This window comes from Suncus etruscus, chromosome 14, assembly GCF_024139225.1.
Source record: "Suncus etruscus isolate mSunEtr1 chromosome 14, mSunEtr1.pri.cur, whole genome shotgun sequence".
NCBI lineage: Eukaryota > Metazoa > Chordata > Mammalia > Eulipotyphla > Soricidae > Suncus > Suncus etruscus.
In genome coordinates, this window is record NC_064861.1 from 68260701 (window position 1) to 68279918 (window position 19218).

A 19218-nucleotide genomic window follows, 5' to 3' on the forward strand; every position below is an offset into this window, starting at 1 on the left:
TATTTTAACTTAAAAACAGATTTATTTTAAAAAAATTATCACCAATATATCACTTCCCAGACAATAATAACAAAAAATTGTTATTTATGAGGTATTGGAGCCAGAGAAATAGCACATTTGCCTTGTATGCAGGCAACCAGGGAGGACCTGTTTAGATTCCTGGCATCCCATATGGTCCCCTGAGCCTGCCAAGGGCAATTTCTGAGTGCAGAGCCAAGAGTAACCCCTAAGCATCGCTGGGTGTGACCCAAAAACCAAAAAAAAAAAAAAAAAAAAAAGTTTATGAGTTGCTCAGTGGACCAGTTATTTAAATGATTATGGTAGCTAAAAGCTGTTTTGCCAGGCTTGATCTCACACCACAGGAAAAGTTCTTACCGTCATTCCTAAACTCTATCAACTTTACCCATCTGTAGCCATCAAAGGCTGCTGATGACTGAAGAGTCATTTGGGGGGGGAGGGGATACAAAGGTCTAATTAAGGCCCAGGAACAGAGATAAGTTCAGGTGAGTTTTAACTAAAGAGTCCATTCAATGGGCCCTGAAGTGTCGGGGAAGAGAGTAAACCTTTTAGAAGTCGACTTTCAATTTGATTACAACCAAGATGTTTCAGACCTACAAAGAGCCCCAGGCTTTCAAATGGCTGACAAATCTCAACATACAAAGGAGAACTTGAGGTTGTGTGCTCCAATTTGAAAGAATAAAAGTCAGCTAAATAATGAATGGGGGTTCAGTCACCCATTTTCCCTATGGGAGGGAAGCGGTGCAGCGCTGGAAAGTTGCATGCATGAAACCCTCACCGGGAACAATATACGTAAATCATGGCATCTCCAATGAAAGATCAGGTTATGTAGGGCATGAAGACTATCCAGGGGAACTAATCCTCCCATGGACACACTCACGACTTAACAATGAAAACCAAGCTAGTAAAAAGAACAAACTGATGATGAATGTAAAAGGCTGAAAGGGAGTTACTAATTTAACAGCCTGCAGGCAGCGATGAGCAAGGAGAAAGGGTGGAAAGGGCCAGAACAGACTGCTTACCCGCTCCTTGTAGTAGAAGGAGCTGACAGAGACCTGCTCCTTCTCGCTGCGGGTGGGGCTGCCACTGTACAGACGGAGGTTCCCGGGCGCCTCCGTGCGGATCTTCATAGGTGCAATCAAGCCCGTGTGGTAGGCGGACAAGGCTGAGAGGGATCTGAGTGGGAAACACACAAGTGTCCTATTGGCTTTCTTCTCTCCCCATCCTTCTTTCCTTTTTTATTAAACCATTATGATTTACAAATTTAACCATAGTTGGGTTTTAGACATACAATGTTTCAGCACCAATTCCTCCAACAGTGTCAAAATCCCTCCACCAGTATTCCCAGAACCCATCCCCTGCCACCAGGCTCCGCCCAGTCTGTCACCATAACAGGCCCCTTTTAAAGTTTGGTTGTTAAAGCTTGGGACTCATGATTTCATTGTTTTGACTCTGGCTTGGATATTAAGCTCTGTCCTTTTTTTTGTTTGGTTGTTTTGGTTTTGGGCCACACCCAAAGGTACTCTGGGGGGCGGGGGGGACCTCCTGTCTCTGTGCTCAGGAAACACTCCTGGCAGGCTCAGGGGACTATATGAGATGCTGGGGATCGAACTCAGGTCTGTCCCGGAGTCAGCTACATGCAAGATAAATGCCCTACCACTGTGCTATAGCTCCAAGTTCTGTCTTTTCTTAGCACCACCAATGCATCTAAGACCTTTTAGCCCCTGTCTCAACTCATTTCATATTTGTCTTTCTCTTCTCCCACTCAATTTCTTTTCTTCTCTTCACTATACTCTGGAGCCTACAGTGTCCTCTTTTGTTTCGTTTTGGATTTTGGGTCATACCCTGTGATGCTCAGGGTGCGATTTACAAACGCTCTACCACTGCACTATCATTCCAGTGGGACCTACAGTGTTCTTGACAATGCCCATATAAGCCAATGCATTTCTTTTTTTTTTTTTTTTTTTTTTTTGGTTTTTGGGCCACACCCAGCGTTGCTCAGGGGTTACTCCTAGCTGTCTGCTCAGAAATAGCTCCTGGCAGGCACGGGGGACCATATGGGACACCGGGATTCGAACCCAACCACCTTTGGTCCTGGATCGGCTGCTTGCAAGGCCAACACCGCTGTGCTATCTCTCCGGACCCACCAATGCATTTCTTCATGCAGTTATTCGAAATACCACATATAGGGGCCAGAGTGATAGCACAGTGGAAAGGTATTTGCCTTGCACATGGCCCACACAGGACGGACCCCAGTTCAAATCCCAGCATCCCATATGGTCCCCCAAGCCTGCCAGGAGCGACTTATGAGCACAGAGCCAAGAGTAACTCCTGAGCACTGCAAGGTGTAACCCAAAAACCAAAATAAATTAAAATAAATAAATAAATAAATACAACATATGAGTGATATCATGTTGTATTTATCCTTCTCTTTTGGCATATCCCCATCTTTCTTTGGGGAGCCATTCTTGGCACTTGATGAAAGGCCAAGAGGAAAAGGGTGACAAGTTGTGGGGAGAAACCAGGAAACTCTATAAACAAGACAGCAAATAGAACTTTTAGAACTGGAAAATACTTCAACTGAAGAAGCAGGGAATGTATCTACAATCACATAAATAGAAGATTCAAAAGAATCTCCAAACTCCTAGGATAAGTGAATTTAGATTTGAGGTCAAATCAATAAAAGTGAACAGAGAGGCTCTCTGCCCATGGGACTGGAAGTGACTGGAGTTTTTTCCTAACATACACACATCAGTCATTTCAAAGGACTAAAAATATGCCCCTGTGATGTGACAGTGGTATATTATATTGTGGAACCCTAAATCATCTAACTTTTCTAGTTTTAGTTAATGTTCCAATAATACCTTAGCAATAAAGGGAAAGCACATTAAAAGAACAGGAGAAGGAAAGTAGAAAAGAAAGAGAAAGGAAGGAAGGAAGGAAGGAAGGAAGGAAGGAAGGAAGGAAGGAAGGAAGGAAGGAAGGAAGGAAGGAAGGAAGGAAAGGAAGGAAGGAAGGAAGGGAGGGAGGGAGGGAGGGAGGGAGGGAGGGAGGGAGGGAAGGAGGAGGGAAGGGAGGGAGGGGGAGAAAGGAAGGAAGGGAAAAGGGAAGGAAGGAGGGAGGAAGGGAAGGAGGAAGGAAGGAAAGAGGGAAGGAGGGAGGGAGGAAGGAAAGAAGGAGGGAAGGAGGGAAGGAAGGAAGAAAGGAGGGAAAGAAAAAAGAGAGTGCATTGTTCTGACAAGACCACAACATTCCTTCTAATGGTTTCAGTAGAAACCACATGATCGAAACCTCAGCTTAGTTGCAATCTAATGAGTGTTAAATGGATCTTTCATCACTAGAACGAGTCTTACAATGGATGAAAACTGAAGGATGAAAACAAAATGATGAAGGACAAGGTCTGTTCACTCCCAGCTGTCAGCATCCCACTCACCTTGGTGTAGGCTCTGTTGGAGACACGGCTCGATGCATCGTCATGGGCCTTGTGAAGTACACCAGGGACCCTGGCCAAGGACACAGTATGGGCCTCAGAAGAGCCGCCGGCCCAGGGGAGGGCAGGCTGAGCACAGAGCTGGCTACTCTTTCATTTCTTTTGACTTTCCCCAGGATAAGAGATTTGCAGAGGAAGCAAAGACTCATGACCAATGTGGCTCTTCAAAGAGGCAAAGATCTGAACCCCCAGGGCCCAGGAGAAACCAGGGAGTGAGAGGGCACTTCGGTCCTTTCTGTCCCCCATCTAGAGGACCTGTCCCCTGTGGAGAATTAGAACTCTGGTGTTGTTGCTGCTGCTTGCTTTGTGGTATCAAAAATCAAACCTAGGGTGGGGGGTGGCGGAGAAATAGCATGGAGGTAAGGCATTTGCCTTTCATGTAGAAGGTCATTGGTTCGAATCCTGGCATCCCATATATTCCCCCGAGCCTGCCAGGAGTGATTTCTGAGCGTGGAGATAGGAGTAACCCCTGAGCGCTGCCAGGTGTGACCCAAAAACAAAACAAAAAAAAAATCAAACCCGGGGCCTTCTATGTAAGGGAATCATCAGAAAATAAGACTAATGTTGGTGAACACTGTTGGGATATGTCCACAGATCAGAGCTCCTACCATCACCACAAAGATCTTTGGAGTTCTCAAGAAATAAAACTCTAATAAAAAGCGATTATTTTGGGGGGCTACACCTAGCAATACTCAAGGGTTACTCCTGGTTCTGCCTTCAGGAATCACTATGGGATGCTGGGGATGGAACCTATGTTGTCCATCTACTAAAAGAGATTTTTTTTTTAAGTAGAACAGACAACAATCTCACTCTCACCGTATCCCCTAGAGATCCCTGCTGAGTCAGAAAACCTGAAGAAACCAACCTGCTCCACAAAACCTGGCCCCTGAGGTCCTGGGAAAGGGGATGTTGGCGTCCTGGTATGACCCATAGGCAGTGGTGACTCGGGCGAAGGTAGGCAAGGGTGGGGTGACAGAGTTGGGCAGTGCAAAGGGGTTGCTGGCAGCACTGTCCTCCTGGTTCTGGAAAATGAAAGCAAAGCCAGGCCTCTCTGTAAAGGAAAGCCCCATCACAGAGTTGGGGCACACTCTCAAGGAATCAGGGCACCCCAGGCCTGGGAGGGTGAACGCCCCCTCCCCTTTTGGGCTGAGGCTAGGGCAAGCTGCCCACCACAAAGGACTCCAGGCAGGAGACGAGCTGGCGCAGGCACGGCTCCAGGCAGCTCTGGTTTCGCTTCACTTTCTGTAAGGACGTATCATTCAGGATCTGAAGGGGATACAAAGCAGAGACAGGGTGGGCCACACACATCCCCGTGTCCCTGTGCCTATGTTTCCCCACCAATTCTGCATGCAGTGGGCAGCTAGGAGCCCTCAGAGCGACTTCTACCACTTCCAATACCTGGGGCCACCTCCCACCTTCCAAGGGCTGCTCAGGGAGCAACTGGCTTCCAAGTTTTCTGAGGGAACTGGCCCTGTGCCAGGAAGACCCAGCTGATGTGGGAAGACAAGCCTACAAAAATGCCACCCTGCTTCCTCTCCCTCTACCCTGTGCCCTCCAATCCCAGAACACAAGCAGGAACACGCATTTCACTGCAGTGGGAATGACAACTTCTGTTGCTGTCTCTGTTGGTCCTTTGAATAAAGCCTAAGTTTTAGGGCACACATAAGAAGTGCAGGCTAGGGCCCGGAGAGATAGCACAGTGGTGTTTGCCTTGCAAGCAGCCAATCCAGGACCAAAGGTGGTTGGTTTGAATCCCGGTGTCCCATATGGTCCCCCGTGCCTGCCAGGAGCTATTTCTGAGCAGACAGCCAGGAGTAACCCCTGAGCAATGCTGGGTGTGGCCCAAAAACCAAAAAAAAAAAAAAAAAAAAGTGCAGGCTATTCAAACAAAATCACATACCTCGATTTTTCTAGCTCTGCCCCTTAAATAGAAGGGGAAATGAGGGTTCCAGGACCAAACAGATATGAGATCACTAGTAGTAAACCAGACAAAGAGGGGTTCACCTACTCTAGCAGCCCGGGGGGTGATGGTGGGGTATATGGGTTGTAGAAAGGGAACTGGAATGGGGGAGGACATAGTTGGTGATGGGTATTCCCCTGATTCAATGTTAATATGTACCTAAAACACTACTGTGAAAGATATGTAAGCCATTATGGAAAAAAAATATGTTTTTAATCAGAAACTTTCTTTGACTTACATGTATTATTATTATATCAATTATATTATATGTTATGTCACTATATTACATTATGTTAGCTTACCTCATTATGTTAATCAATTTTGTCTCTTGAATAAATTCTTACAATAAAAAAAAAAAAAGAAGTGCAGACTAGCACACAGATGACAGATAAGAGGAACTGATACTGGAGGCCTGGGCATTCAACCCTGGCAGTCTCTGCCCCATGTAATGATGAAGCAAGGCCAGTGTGGCCAGTTAGCTAGTGTGAAGTGTGCAGCTCACACCATAGGCAAAGTAGCTCAGAAGGAAAGTGACTTTGGATACACTAAAATAAATTAAGATATTATTAAAATTGGGCCAAGCTACATGAGGCATTTGCCTTGCATGCAGCCAATCTAGGTTCAATACTCAGCATCCCATATGGTCCTCGAAGCCTGCCAGGAGTGATTCCGGAGTGCAGAGCCAGGAGTAAAGCCTGAGTACTGCCAGGTGTAGCCCAAAAACAAAGAATTAAAATTAATTTACCTGTTACTCCTAGGACATTTGTGTGTGTGTATGTGTGTGTATGTGTGTTTACTAGAATATTAAAATTTTTGGTTCTGAAACTTAAACATCAACAGACTGTGTGACCTGCTTTGACCTTCTGGGCCAGTGGGGATTCAAACTTGAAGTCTTCCTACTTCTCCCATTTTATGCCAATGAAACTCCGGGTCCTTTCCCCAACCCCTTATGTCCATACATAGAAAACAAGATCTGCAGATTCCAAATATGAAAGGTTCCATAACCCCAAACCAGAGCAATTAGCACATCAATTGTCACCACTAAACTAAATGCCTTGTTCTCAGGGTCCTGCCCAAGAGGACAGCCCAACCCAGCCTGCATGACTACATGTGAACCAGGCCAGGATGGCAACACGGCCCCAGGTAAACAGGGTGGATCAATACCCCCCTCGGCAGTGTCTGGTAGCTTCTGCCTCATGTGAGCAGATGAGATGAACAACACTGGAAGGAAGGGTTCAGAGTAGGTGCTGAGCTGTAGCTGCTCCAGAAGAACACCAGGGATGGGGCGGAAACACCAGGCTGAGCCCCATATGGACTACACAGCCAGCCTGCTCCTTTGAGGGGACACGCTCTTTTCCAGGGGCCTAACTCACGGGCTCCTGATTTTATGTAAAATATGGCCTCAATATACCCACTGTCTATCATTTGGAGAAAAACTGAAAAAGCACTGCGGGGTTCTGGTTATCACAAGAAGACCTGATTAGGTTTATGAGCAAACTGGCTACGTATTTCTGGAACCACATGCAAAACTGCTGATTTTCAGGAAGGATCCATACCTCCGAATGGTCTGGTCTCCCTTCACCTACCTGCACCTACTCCTCATCCCCAAGCATGACAAGCCTCTTCCATCAGAGCCCCCTACCTTAAGCAGCTTGGCTTTCATGGTGGATGTGATGGTGGTGGGGTTGATGAACTGGAAGGATGGGGCAGCGTTGTTTGGGTACTGCGTGGGGAACCGCACCAGCATCTTCACACGATGGTTGCTGCAGTGCACAGACACGGTGCAGCTCCTGTCAGCCGCAGCCATCTGCAAGGGACATAGGGATAGGCTCCCTGCAGCGAGTGACATGGGGCATCTCCCTGCAGGCGAGTTGTCACAGAGGACTGGAGGCTTGAGGGCCTGATCACTGGGAGAAGGAAGGACCTCCACAGACATAGGAGTAGGAAGAATGGAACAAAAATTTGTTTTTGTTTTGGAGCCACTCCTGGCTCTGTGCTCAGAAATTGCTCCTGGCAGGCTCAGGGGACCATATGGGATGCCAGGGATTGAAACTGGATCTGTCCTGGGTCAGCTGAATGCAAGGCAAACTCCCCTACCACTGTGCTATCACTCTAACCCAGTGGTCGGCAACCTGCGGCTCACGAGCCACATGTGGCTCTTTACACTTTTAATTTGGTTCTTCTGTGTACTGGGCGGCCACTCCAGAAGTCAGGACTCTGCTCCTAGCCTCTGTCAGTGCATGCCCTGTGTGGCTCTCAAAATAAATTTCAATCGTGGTTTTGGCGAGATTTGGCTCAGTTGAAAAAAAAGATTGCCAACCACTGCTCTAACCCCAAGGATTTTTTTTTTTTGTGGTTTTGTTTAGTTTCTGGGCCATACCTGACAGTGTTCCTGGCTCTGTGCTCAGGAATCATTCATAACACTGCTCAGGGGACCATATGGGATGCCAGCAACCAAACCTGGGTCAGGGGAGTGCAAGGCAAACATCAAACTCCACTGTACTATCTCTCCGGTCCTGATTTTCATTATAGTACAGACCTTTCATTACAGTGCTTTTTGGAGGTAGTTTCACTTCAAAAAGCTTCATTCCAAGGCTCCAAAGAAAGCTGAAATGTATTCTGCTAATTTTACAATAAGCGAAGAAAGCGGAAAAGGGGAAGGATAAAGTGCAGTAGGCAGGGCACTTGCCTTGCACACAGTAGATCAGGTTGTGCCCCTGAACCCAACACAGTCTCCCAAGCCCTGCAAGGAATGATCCTTGAGTGCAAAACCAAGGGTATTCCCTGAGCAGGGATAGATATGCACCCCCCCCCCCCGAAAGCCAAAGAAACGAACATAGATTAGTGGCTGATGGGGAGTGGGAGAGAGAAACAGGATATAATTTTCTTTCTGGGAAAGGGAAGATACGCTGGAATGGGACAGTGGCAGTGGCTTTGTAACTGCAAACATACACTACAATGCACCATAAAACCACTACAATGCACATGCTTTAAAAGGGTGAATAGGGCCAGAGCAACAGTGCACCTGCCTTGTAAGTGGCCAAATCTGGTTCAATCCCTGACACCCCATAGTCCCACTAGGAGTGATCCCAGAGTGCAGAGCCAGAAGAAACTCCTAAGCACATCCAGGAGTTGCCCGAAAAGCCACAAAATAATGAAATAAAATAAATGGGTGACTAAATTGCACTGTATGTGAATTGAGGGCTATGAGGCCTGATCCCAGAGTTTCACATACAAGAGGCATGTGCTATACTGCTAAGCCTTTCCTTGGTGCTATTGTATCCAGGGGCTGCCTACTCCTGGCTCTGAGTTGATCAGAAATGATCTCTGGTTGTGCTCAGGGTAACACTGTGGTGCCTTGAACTCAAGCCAGGTCCAACAGAATGAAGGCAAGTAGTACAATCTCTCTGGCTCCCATCACAATAATTTCTAAAAAGGGTCCTGGGGAAGGAATCAAGATCTATCTCTGAGCAAAATCTCCTGCAACCATGTTGTTTCCCAAGTGCTACAGAGACTGCAGATAAACATTATTGGATCTTTTTGTCTCAGGATTTGGTTGTTGTTTTAGAGCCACACCCAGTGGCTCAGAAGAACCAGAGGGTGCTGAGGAATCAAATCTGGGGCTCCCACATTTGAAGCCCATTGTTCAGCCACTACTGAAGCCACCTCCCTGGGAAACCAGGGGTCTGGACTCAGACGTCAGCATCTCAATACATCTGAGGAGATGTTGACCTCTGCCGGGAATTCCTTTTCCCCTGCTTCAGTTTCTTCATCTGAAAGGGGGATGAAAACTCCTCCTCTAAATTTGCTCTAAAGTCCACAGGAAATGAGGGTGAAGGCCCTGAGACTCAAGTTGACTGTTAACTCAAATGCAGGCCAGAGAAAACAATTCAGGTTTCAAAGCAGCCGAGCAGAGAGGTTCAATTCTCTGAAGAATTCACGTAGCTGCCCAAAAGCAAAAGCAAATCTCTCCATGTGACAAGTGAATAGAGAGAATGTGGTCACCTATTTCTTTTTAATATGAAAATGAAATTATCGGGGCCGGGCGGTGGCGCTCGAGGTAAGGTGCCTGCCTTACCTGCACTAGCCTAGGAGACGGACCGCGGTTCGATCCCCCGGCGTCCCATATGGTCCCCCAAGCCAGGAGCGACTTCTGAGCGCATAGCCAGGAGTAACCCCTGAGCGTCACCGGGTGTGGCCCAAAAACCAAAAAAAAAAAAAAAAAAAAGAAAATGAAATTATCAAAGAAACAGCTCAAGGGGCCAGGGCTGTGGCAGTGGTGGTGTGGTATCTGCTTTGTGGGGGTCAGGTCTTGGGTGCCATCCTCTGTGCAACGCCTGACCCGAGAGAGCACATCCATGAACAGGAAAAAGTGAAACAATGACCCGAGATAAGGGACAACAGACACAATGCAGAGCACTAAGAGCCCTGCAGTGTCCAGAGATCTGGCACTTGGGGTCAGAGTGATAGCACAGCAGGCAGGGAATTTACCTTGTAAGCAGCCAATCCAGGATAGACCCTGGTTTGATCCCCAGCATCCCGTATAGTCCCTTGAGCCTGCCAGGAGCTATTACTGAGTGCAAAGCGAGGAATAACCCCTGACCTGAGCATCAGCAGGTATGGCCCCTTCCCTCCTCAAAAAAAAAAAAAAAAAAAAAACACAAAGCAAATAAAATAAAATAAAGTAAAATAAAAATATCTTATGAGGGGCTGGAGTGATTGCACAGTGGTAGGGCATTTGCCTTGCATGTGGCCAACCCAGGACAGACCTTGGTTCAATGCTCAGCAACCCATATGCTCCCCCAAGCCAGGAGCGATTGTTTTTGTTTTTGGGTCACACCCGGCAGCACTCAAGGGTTACTCCTGGCTCCACACTCAGAAATCTCTCCTGGCAGGCTCAGGGAACCATATGGGATGCCGGGATTCGAACCAATGACCTTCTGCATGAAAGGCAACCCAGCAGTGATTTCTGAGCGCATAGCCATGAGTAAGCCCTGAGTGTCATTGGGTGTGGCCCAAAAAAAAAACAAAAATAAATAAATAAATAAAAATCTTATGAGAGTGGGCCGGAGAGATGGCATGGAGGTAAGTTGTTTGCCTTGCATGCAGAAGGACAGTGGTTCAAATCCCGGCATCCCATATGGTCCCCCAGCCTGCCAGGAGCAATTTCTGAGTGTAAAGCCAGGAATAACCCCTGAACGATGCCGGGTGTGACCCAAAAAACAACAACAAAAAAAAATCTTATAAGGAAATATAGTGAGAGAAAAAAGGGAGAATCTACACTGGGAAAAAAAAATCAGAATTTGTGTAGCAAACTAGTTAAAAACAATGGGGCTAGTGAGGTGGTGCTAGAGGTAAAGTGTCTGCCTTGCAAGTGCTAGCCAAGGAAGGATCGCGGTTCAATCCCCCTGCATCCCATATGGTCCCCCAGAGCCAGGGGCAATTTCTGAGTGCTTAGCCAGCCAGGAGTAACCCCTGAGCATCAAACGGGTGTGGTCCAAAAAAAAATAACAAACAAACAGAGACTTGCTTGATAGAACATCAAAGCTCTTCACCAGCTGGAAATCACAGCTGGGAAATACACCTGCACCGCTACCCAGTGTATGTACACAGCACAGAGGGGTACAACACTGGGATCAACACAGATAAGAGCAGATGTGCAAGCTCCGGGGCCAGGGAGCACGTGCGTGCAAGCACTGGCCAGCCTCCAGGAGCACTATGGGGCAATGTGTGAGCATCACAAATGATCATGTGATGCTAGCCAACACCACAGTCAGAGTGCGTGTGTGTGTGTGTGTGTGTGTGTGAGTGTGTGTGTGTGTGAGAGAGAGAGAGAGAGAGAAAAACAGAGAGAGACAGAGACAGACAGACAGACAGAAAGACCCCTGCCGACCTGCACATTGACATTGCGGATCTGCACGTTGATAAGTGAGAACTCCTGCTGCAGTGTCTGCGACAGGCCAGCCTGGTCACATTTCTTCTCCTCCAGGAGGCTGCTGGGGGCATCTTCCTTCAAGGCTGTAGGAGAGAGAGATAGAGGACTAAAAATGCCTTTGCAAAAGTGCCCCAGAGTCTTCCCAGGAGGAAGTGGGGGCAGGTCAGATGTTATCTTCCTCTTCCACACTAGCCTTTACCTTCCTCTTCCCCAGGGCCAGCACTGTGCTGCTGGTCAGGATCCGGGGCCTGCAGCGGCTTCTCAGGCTCAGGCAGCAGAGAGATGCTCTCGATGAATTCGTCCACACCATCCAGGATGTCATTGGCACAGAGCTGCCAGAGGGCCAGGCATGGAGATCGAGGTGTTGGCAGGAAAGATCACACTGGGATATTATTTATTTGTTCATTTATCAATTTGGTTCTGGCAGTGCTGGGAGGGGAGGTATCTACCACTTGGGAGTCACTCAGGGGACCATAAGGGTCAGAAGTTGAACTGGAGTCTCCAACATGTGAAGCATGTATCCTGGGAGACCTCTTCCATACTCTCAAATTCTGACTTCAGAATGGAGATGACAGTGGAGACACAAGTCAGCCCAGAACAGAGAAAGTCAGGAGGGATTTCGCTCCCCACCAGCTCTCCTCAGTTAAACATACCGACTCCACATTGTGTCTTGTCCTGGACTTTTCCCAACAATTCAGAGTTTAAGTAGAAGAAACTATTGAAAATTTCAAGCTGGGCTAGAGCGATAATTCAGCAGGTAAGGCACTTTCCTTGCATATAGCCAACCTGGATTCGATCCCTGGCATCCCATGTGGATCCCCTAAGCACCATCAGGAGTGATTCCCAAGTGCAGAACCTGAAGTAATCCCAAGCATTGGTAAGTGTGTCCCCCTACCCCTCAATAAAGAAATAAAATCTCGGGGTTGGAGCAGTGGTGCAAGGGGTAAAGCATCTGCCTTGCCCGCATTAGCCTAGGATGGACCATGATTTGATCCCCGGGTGTCTCATATGGTTCCCCAAGCCAGGAGCGATTTCTGAGCATATAGCCAGGAGGAATCCTTGAGTGTCACTGAAAGAAAGAAAATCCCTTGGGGACAGAGCAACAGCACAGCAGGTAGGGAGGGCATTTGCCTTGTACAAGGCCAACCCAAGTTTGATCCCCAAAACCTCATATGGTCCCAAGCCAGCCAGAAATAATTTCTGAGCACATGCCAGGAGTAAGCTCTGAGCGCTGTTGGGTGTGGCTTAAAAACAAAAAAGAAAATCCCAAGCCTTCATAAATTGTTTGGTTTAGGGTTGGGCGGTGGTGCTGAAGGTAAGGTGCCTGCCTTGCCTGCGCTAGCCTTGGACGGACCGCGGTTCGATCCCCCGGCGTCCCATATGGTCCCCCAAGCCAGGAGCAACTTCTGAGCACATAGCCAGGAGTAACCCCTGAGCGTTACTGGGTGTGGCCCAAAAACCCAAAAACCCAAAAAAAAAAAAAAAATTGTTTGGTTTACCTAGGACAAAAGTATCAAACTGCACAGTATTTGGAGCAAATAGTAGCTTTTCAGAGAAAATTGATTTCAAGTTGCAGTAGCACTTGACCATGATGATAAAACTTGGTCAAATGCTCACAAGCCAAGGCCTGCCAGGGAGAAGTATGAGCTGAATATGGCCTGCCAGTCCCAAACAGAGCCTTTTAGGGAAGCAATAGGAATGAGACCAGATTCCAGCCTTCCAGAGAGGCAACTACAAAGGAGAAAGGTCTGAGGAGCAGGGTGGAGCAAGGGCCCCAGGCAGTCCACTGAAGAATGCCTGGGGCTGAAGGATTTCCTGACCCTTCAGGAACAGACAAAAGAAGCCCCGCAGGCCATGTGTTTCTGAACTGCCCACACAGCCTTGTACCAAGATAAGAGAGAAAAAAATATCAGAGGTTTCTGGGTGCTAAAATGTTGAAATATCAGGGCAGGAAAGATGGTCCAGCTCAAAGGCTAAGGAGAACTAGGAGTGATCCTTGAGCCGGTGTAGGCCAAGAAACAAATCAAAAGAAACAAATGAAAATTGCTGAATATTTACTGACTAGAAGTAATTATACAGGGGGTCAAGTACTTGCCTTGCACATGGCCAACCAGGGTTCGATTCCCTGGCACCATGTGTGGTCCCCAAGGGTCACTCGTGAGCACAGAGCTAACAAAAATCTGTCCTGAGTAGCAAAATTCTCTACCAAAATATTTACAAAATAATAATGAAAGCATTGAACCTGACCAGGTTCTTGGAAGTCTAGAAGTCTCAGTGTGGCACGTGTGAGTCTGGGGCAGAGATGTGAGAAATACCCCATCATGTGTCCTTGGACTCCCACAAACCCCACACCAGCAACTGTAATGTACCCCAGTGGCACCCGACATGGCTGTCCTATATACATACCCTCTGCATCTGCGAGTCCACCCGCCACATTCTCAGGCTCTGATCCCGGGACCACGTGACCAGCTGATAGTCCTTGGATCCTAGAAATCAATGAATATGTAAGAAATCAGGAGAGGGGGGCCAGAGAGATAGCATGGAGGTAAAGCATTTGCCTTGCATGCAGAAGGATGGTTGTTTGAATCCTGGCATCCCATATGGTCCCTCGAGCCTGCCAGGAGCGATTTCTGAGCAAAGGAAGAGCCAGGAGTAACCCCTGAGTGCTGCCACGTGTGACCCAAAAACCAAAACAAAAAAAAAAACAAAAACAAAAAAGAAATCAGGAGGACCTATGTGATAGCACAGCACGGAGGGAGGATGCTTTGCACATGGCAGACACAGGTTCGATCCCCAGCATCCCATCTGGTCCCCTCCCCGAGCACTGCCAGGAGTGATCCCTGACTACAGAGTACCCCCGAGTGTCACCTTTAAAATTTGACAACATTGATTTTACTACAGGTTCCAGTGCGATAAAATCCCAATGCACTCAAACACATACTAGACATTTCCCAGATACCAGGCACCTCTGGGGCAGTGGGACTGGGCATAGACACAGCCATCATGGTCTCTAGAGAACAATTTTCCAAGGGTAGGAGACCAGCATGTGATTAAAGTGTCTGGTGGTGACAGTGTTACAGGAAAGGACACTGCACAAGGGACAGAGACTGGTGGTGGCCCGGGAGAACCATTTGCACAGGAGCACATGTGACTTAGTCTCGTGCATCTGCTGAGTGGCAAGTGGCCAGATGCCAGGGACTCAGCAGCACGACCCCAGTGTTCTTTTGCCCTTGAAATCCCCACAATAAGTCTGTGTTGTGTTTGTGTATGTGTGTGTGTGTGAGAGAGGGGGGGGGAGGAGAGAAAGAAAAGAGAGAGAGGGGAAAGAGAGAGAGGGGGGAGAGAGAGAAAGAGAGAGAGCAATGTTCTTTCTCACAGAAGACTATAGCTAACAGGGTAGGAAAGCAGGAATTTTGGGGGCAAAAGAAACTGCATACCCCCAATACCCATCAGCAGGTAAAGGAGACCTGACCCCCACTCCTCGAGCCCAGCTGAATGTGTGCCCCTCTCAGGGATAGTCAGGCCAACCCTGCATGGAGTACTGGGGACACACCCAGAGTCTCCTCTGCTACACACCTTCCTTCTGCTTCCGCCACTGGAACTCCAGCACCACGTCATCATGGCCCACGAAGGTGTGGACCGGGGTGTTGAGGTCGAAGACGTTCCACAGGAGAAGACTGTTTTCCCTCCGCAGCTGGGGGACCATCACTGTCACCAGCCCGTTGCTAAAAGGCTGCCGCAAGATAGAACAAAGTGTGTGTGTGGCGGGGGGGTTACCTTGGGGATGGGGGTTCAGCCCAGCATCTCAGGGTACCAAAGCTGGACTGCTGTCCCCACTGAAACAAACTGGACATGACAGAAGACCTCATGGTTTGGGACCGTCCTGGCCAGAGCCCATAGTCTGTCATGAAGTCTTTTTCCCTTTCCTTTGTTATAGACAGAACCACAACAAGTTTAAATAAAGCTAAGACAGTTGTTTGAAGAACTTTTTAAATTTTGAGACAGGAAAGGAGCCTGGCACTGATGCACACTGGCACCCACCCACCTTCCTGACAGGGACTGGTGAGGTTGGGAGGGCTAGTGGGGATAAAAACTCACTACACAGCAACATGCTGGAAATGGATGCCCCCTTCAGGAAATCTGCCAGCCACCCATGCCCTTCACACCTCAGCTCTTGAGCACAGAACATTCTTCTCCACACTCAAGGTACAGGCAGCTTCGGAGGGGAGGGTAGAGCTGGGTGGGAGGAGGTGTCACAGCCCCATTCTGCCCCATGACTGGAGGAAGAGATTAGCGCATGAGCACCTGTTCCTGCACTTCCCCACCAGGAGGCTCTCCTGGACTTCTCTGTGGTGTTGGAGTTGACACATTAAAAACCAGAGAAGGGGGGCTGGCGAGGTGGTGCTAGAAGTGAGGTGTCTGCCTTGCAAGCACCGAGGTTCCATCCCCCGGCGTCCCGTATGGTCCCCCCAAGCCAGGGGCAATTTCTGAGCACTTAGCCAGGAGTAACCCCTGAGCATCAAACTGGTGTGGCCCGAAAAACCAAAATAAATAAATAAATAAATAAATAAATAAATAAATAAATAAATAAATAAACCAGAGAAGGTATCCAAGCCAAAGTCAACAACAATGGAATCAAGGGACCCAAAGGCTAAGAATCTAAACTTTAAATAAGTCTGTTAAACTGGCAGGTCAGGGGGCAAAAAGTGGTGATATAGGATAATCTCCAGGAACATTGGTGGAGGGAAGACGTTGACACTGGTGGTGGGATTGGCCCTGATTCATTGTATGTTTGAATCCAACTATCACAATGGTTTCAATAAAATAAAATTAAACAAACAAAAAACAGGGGTCTGAGAGATAGCACAGCAGTAGGGCATTTGTCTTGCATGTGGCTGATTCAGGACAGACCTGGGTTCAATCCCCAGCGTCCCAGATGGTCTCCCAACCCAGGAGCAATTTCTGAGCTCATAGCCAGGAGTTGTAACACCTGAACATCACCGGATGTGGCCCCCCCCAAACCAAAACAAACAAACAAACAAAACCACACAACAAAAAAACAAAGGATCAACTCAGGAGCACAAAGTCATGCCTCCTGACAAGTGTGCCCAGATGCTGAAACCATTTCCCATGCAAACTGTCTCTGAGGTTTTGCCCTGCCATATGCAGGTGACACGCAGATGCAGCTTAGACACCTTAGTTCATCCCAATGCTCCCCTCTCGGAGTGACACCAATGGGAACCAATGGACAAGCAACCAGGAAGGCAGCAATGGAGGGACTGGGAAGAAGGTCCCGGTGGCCAAGCCCCGCCAGCTGGGGCACAGCATAGAGTGTGAAGCCTTTTCAATAGGCAGTTTTTCCAAAAGAAAATGTGTGGTACATATAAATGCCACAGGATCACACACTTTAAGATGGTGAAAGATGGAGAGATAGGGGGCCGGGCGGTGGCGCTAAAGGTAAGGTGCCTGCCTTGCCTGCGCTATCCTTGGACGGACCGCGGTTCGATCCCCCGGTGTCCCATATGGTCCCCCAAGCCAGGAGCAACTTCTGAGCACATAGCCAGGAGTAACCCCTGAGCGTTACCGGGTGTGGCCCAAAAACAAAAAAAAAAAAAAAAGATGGAGAGATAGTACAATGGGTAAGGCATTTGCTTTGTAACTAGTTGATCTGAGTTCAATCCCTAATCCCCTGAACCCTCCAGGAGTATGCCCTGAACCACTTGCTTAGAAACAAACAAAACAAATCTTGAGTTGAGAACCAGAATTTAGAGCATGTAACCAACGGGCAAAGAACATTTTGCATGTGAGGCCCAGGTTTGATACTCAGTACCATGCAAGATCCTCTGGGTACTGCTGGGAGCAACTTCCAAATCTAGAGCTGAGCACTTTTTTCCCTTTCTTTTTTTTTATTGGGGGAGGGGGGGAGTTGGGCCACACCCAGCCACACTCAGGGATTACTCCTGGCTCTGAGCTCAGAAATCGCTCTTGATAGGGCCGGAGCAATAGCACAGCAGTAGGGCATTTGCCTTGCACGGGGCTAACCCAGGATGAACCTGAGTTTGATCGCATATGGTCCCCAAGCCAGAAGCAATTTCTGAGCGTTGAGCCAGAAGTAACCCCTGAGTGTCACCGGGTGTGGCCCAAAAACAAAAACAAAAAGAAAGATTAGAAAAAGAAATTGCTCCTGGCAGGCTGGGGGACCATATGTGATGCTGGGAATCGAACCCAGGTCTGTCCTAAATCAGCTGCGTGCAAGGCAAATGCCCTACCACTGTGCTATCACTCTGGCTCTGAGCACTTTTTCTTTTTCTTTTTGGTTTCTTGGGCCACACTCATTTGATGCTCAGGGGTTACTCCTGGCTAAGCGCTCAGAAATTGCCCCTGGCTTGGAGGGACCATATGGGACGCCAGAGGATGGAACCGTGGTCCTTCCTTGGCTAGCGCTTGCAAGGCAGACACCTTACCTCCAGCGCCACCTCGCCGGTTCCTCTGAGCACTTTTTCAATGTGCCAATTGGCCCCTTTCCTGAGACATGGCACCAAACTTTGAAATGTGCCAGGCGGGCAGGGGCGCACAGAGGGAACCCTGGAGGAGGATCCTGCTGGTGGGATAGGATGTGCCTAAGACTCCTTTATTAGTAAATTGATAAATCATGAAACTATAATTACATCTAAAAATTTTGGGGTTTTTTTGGTTTTGGGGCCACACCCGGTGACTCTCAGGGTAACTCCTGGCTATGCACTCAGAAATCACTCCTGGCTCAGGGGACCATATGGAACGCAGGAGATGGAACTGCAGTCTGTCCTAGGTCAGCTGCGTGCAAGGCAAACACCCTACTGCTGCACCACTGCTCTGGCTCCTAAAAATTACTGTTTAATTAATGATTAGATTCTCTTCACACATGCACACAGTGGGCTTACCCAGTATGGTGTCCCTCTCTCTTTCTCACTCTCTCTCCCCCACCACCAGGGACAGCTCACATATGACATGTCCAAGCTGGGGGGAAATTGTCTAGCACTGCTGGACCTAAAACCAAGTCTTCCAAATGCAAAGCCCGAGTTTCTTTACCACAAGGCAATGACTGCCCCTCGAATGGCCACTTCCCCACAGAACCCTGACATAGCTTCAGTACCATCCATACCTCTGCCTGCGCCTCCCCTGCAGAGGGACACCATCCCCACGTGGGCACACAGCACCCCACTCACCGTGTATCTGGCCTTCCACACAGGCACCTGGCATGGCAGGATGTTGAGGTACTTCCGGGGCTGGCGGTAATCCCAGAACTGGAATAAAGCAAGCAGGGCTGCTGTGAGACAAGCATGTGCAGCAGGAACCTCAGAGCCTGGAATTGCCTATGAACTCCAACCCAGCCCAATCCAGAGCGCCAGCCTAGGCAGGATGCAGCAGCAGACACTCTCATGCTGTGACAGTTTTCACACAGGCTGCCAGGTTTAGAGAGGGACACCCCTGCACACATACACACACACACACACACACACACACACACACGCACGCACGCACACACGCACGCACGCACGCACGCACGCATGCACCTCGACAAGCCCGGGGTGAAAGACCAGGAAGGCACATTTCCATCCTTTTACCGTAATGGAAACAGATCAGTACAACCTTGATGTGACTCAGTGACTTCCAAGACCTGGTGTTTATTTCCTTTCTCATATTTTAAAATTTCATTTAATCTTGACAATCACCACTGGATTACTAATAATCTCTCTAACAAATGCAGAAACAAAACTACAAGGTCGTCGGGACCGGAGACATAGCATGGAGATAAGGTGTTTGCCTTGCATACAG

The 19218-nt window shown here is 48.4% G+C and overlaps 1 protein-coding gene across 2 annotated transcripts in view; it reads right to left on the reverse strand.

Annotated features, from left to right (window-relative positions):
• Positions 1 to 19218, reverse strand: part of WDR59 (WD repeat domain 59) — a 75170-nt gene that overhangs the window by 24685 nt on the left and 31267 nt on the right. For both annotated transcript variants that reach the window (XM_049786340.1, XM_049786339.1), the window contains exons 9-18: positions 18609 to 18686; positions 14980 to 15136; positions 13810 to 13889; positions 11603 to 11735; positions 11362 to 11486; positions 7111 to 7275; positions 4679 to 4774; positions 4374 to 4530; positions 3452 to 3521; positions 1041 to 1194 (exon numbers count right to left, since the gene is read on the reverse strand). In XM_049786340.1, coding sequence (XP_049642297.1) covers positions 1041 to 1194; positions 3452 to 3521; positions 4374 to 4530; positions 4679 to 4774; positions 7111 to 7275; positions 11362 to 11486; positions 11603 to 11735; positions 13810 to 13889; positions 14980 to 15136; positions 18609 to 18686 — 1215 coding nt within the window. The remainder of the gene's footprint in view (positions 1 to 1040; positions 1195 to 3451; positions 3522 to 4373; positions 4531 to 4678; positions 4775 to 7110; positions 7276 to 11361; positions 11487 to 11602; positions 11736 to 13809; positions 13890 to 14979; positions 15137 to 18608; positions 18687 to 19218) is intronic.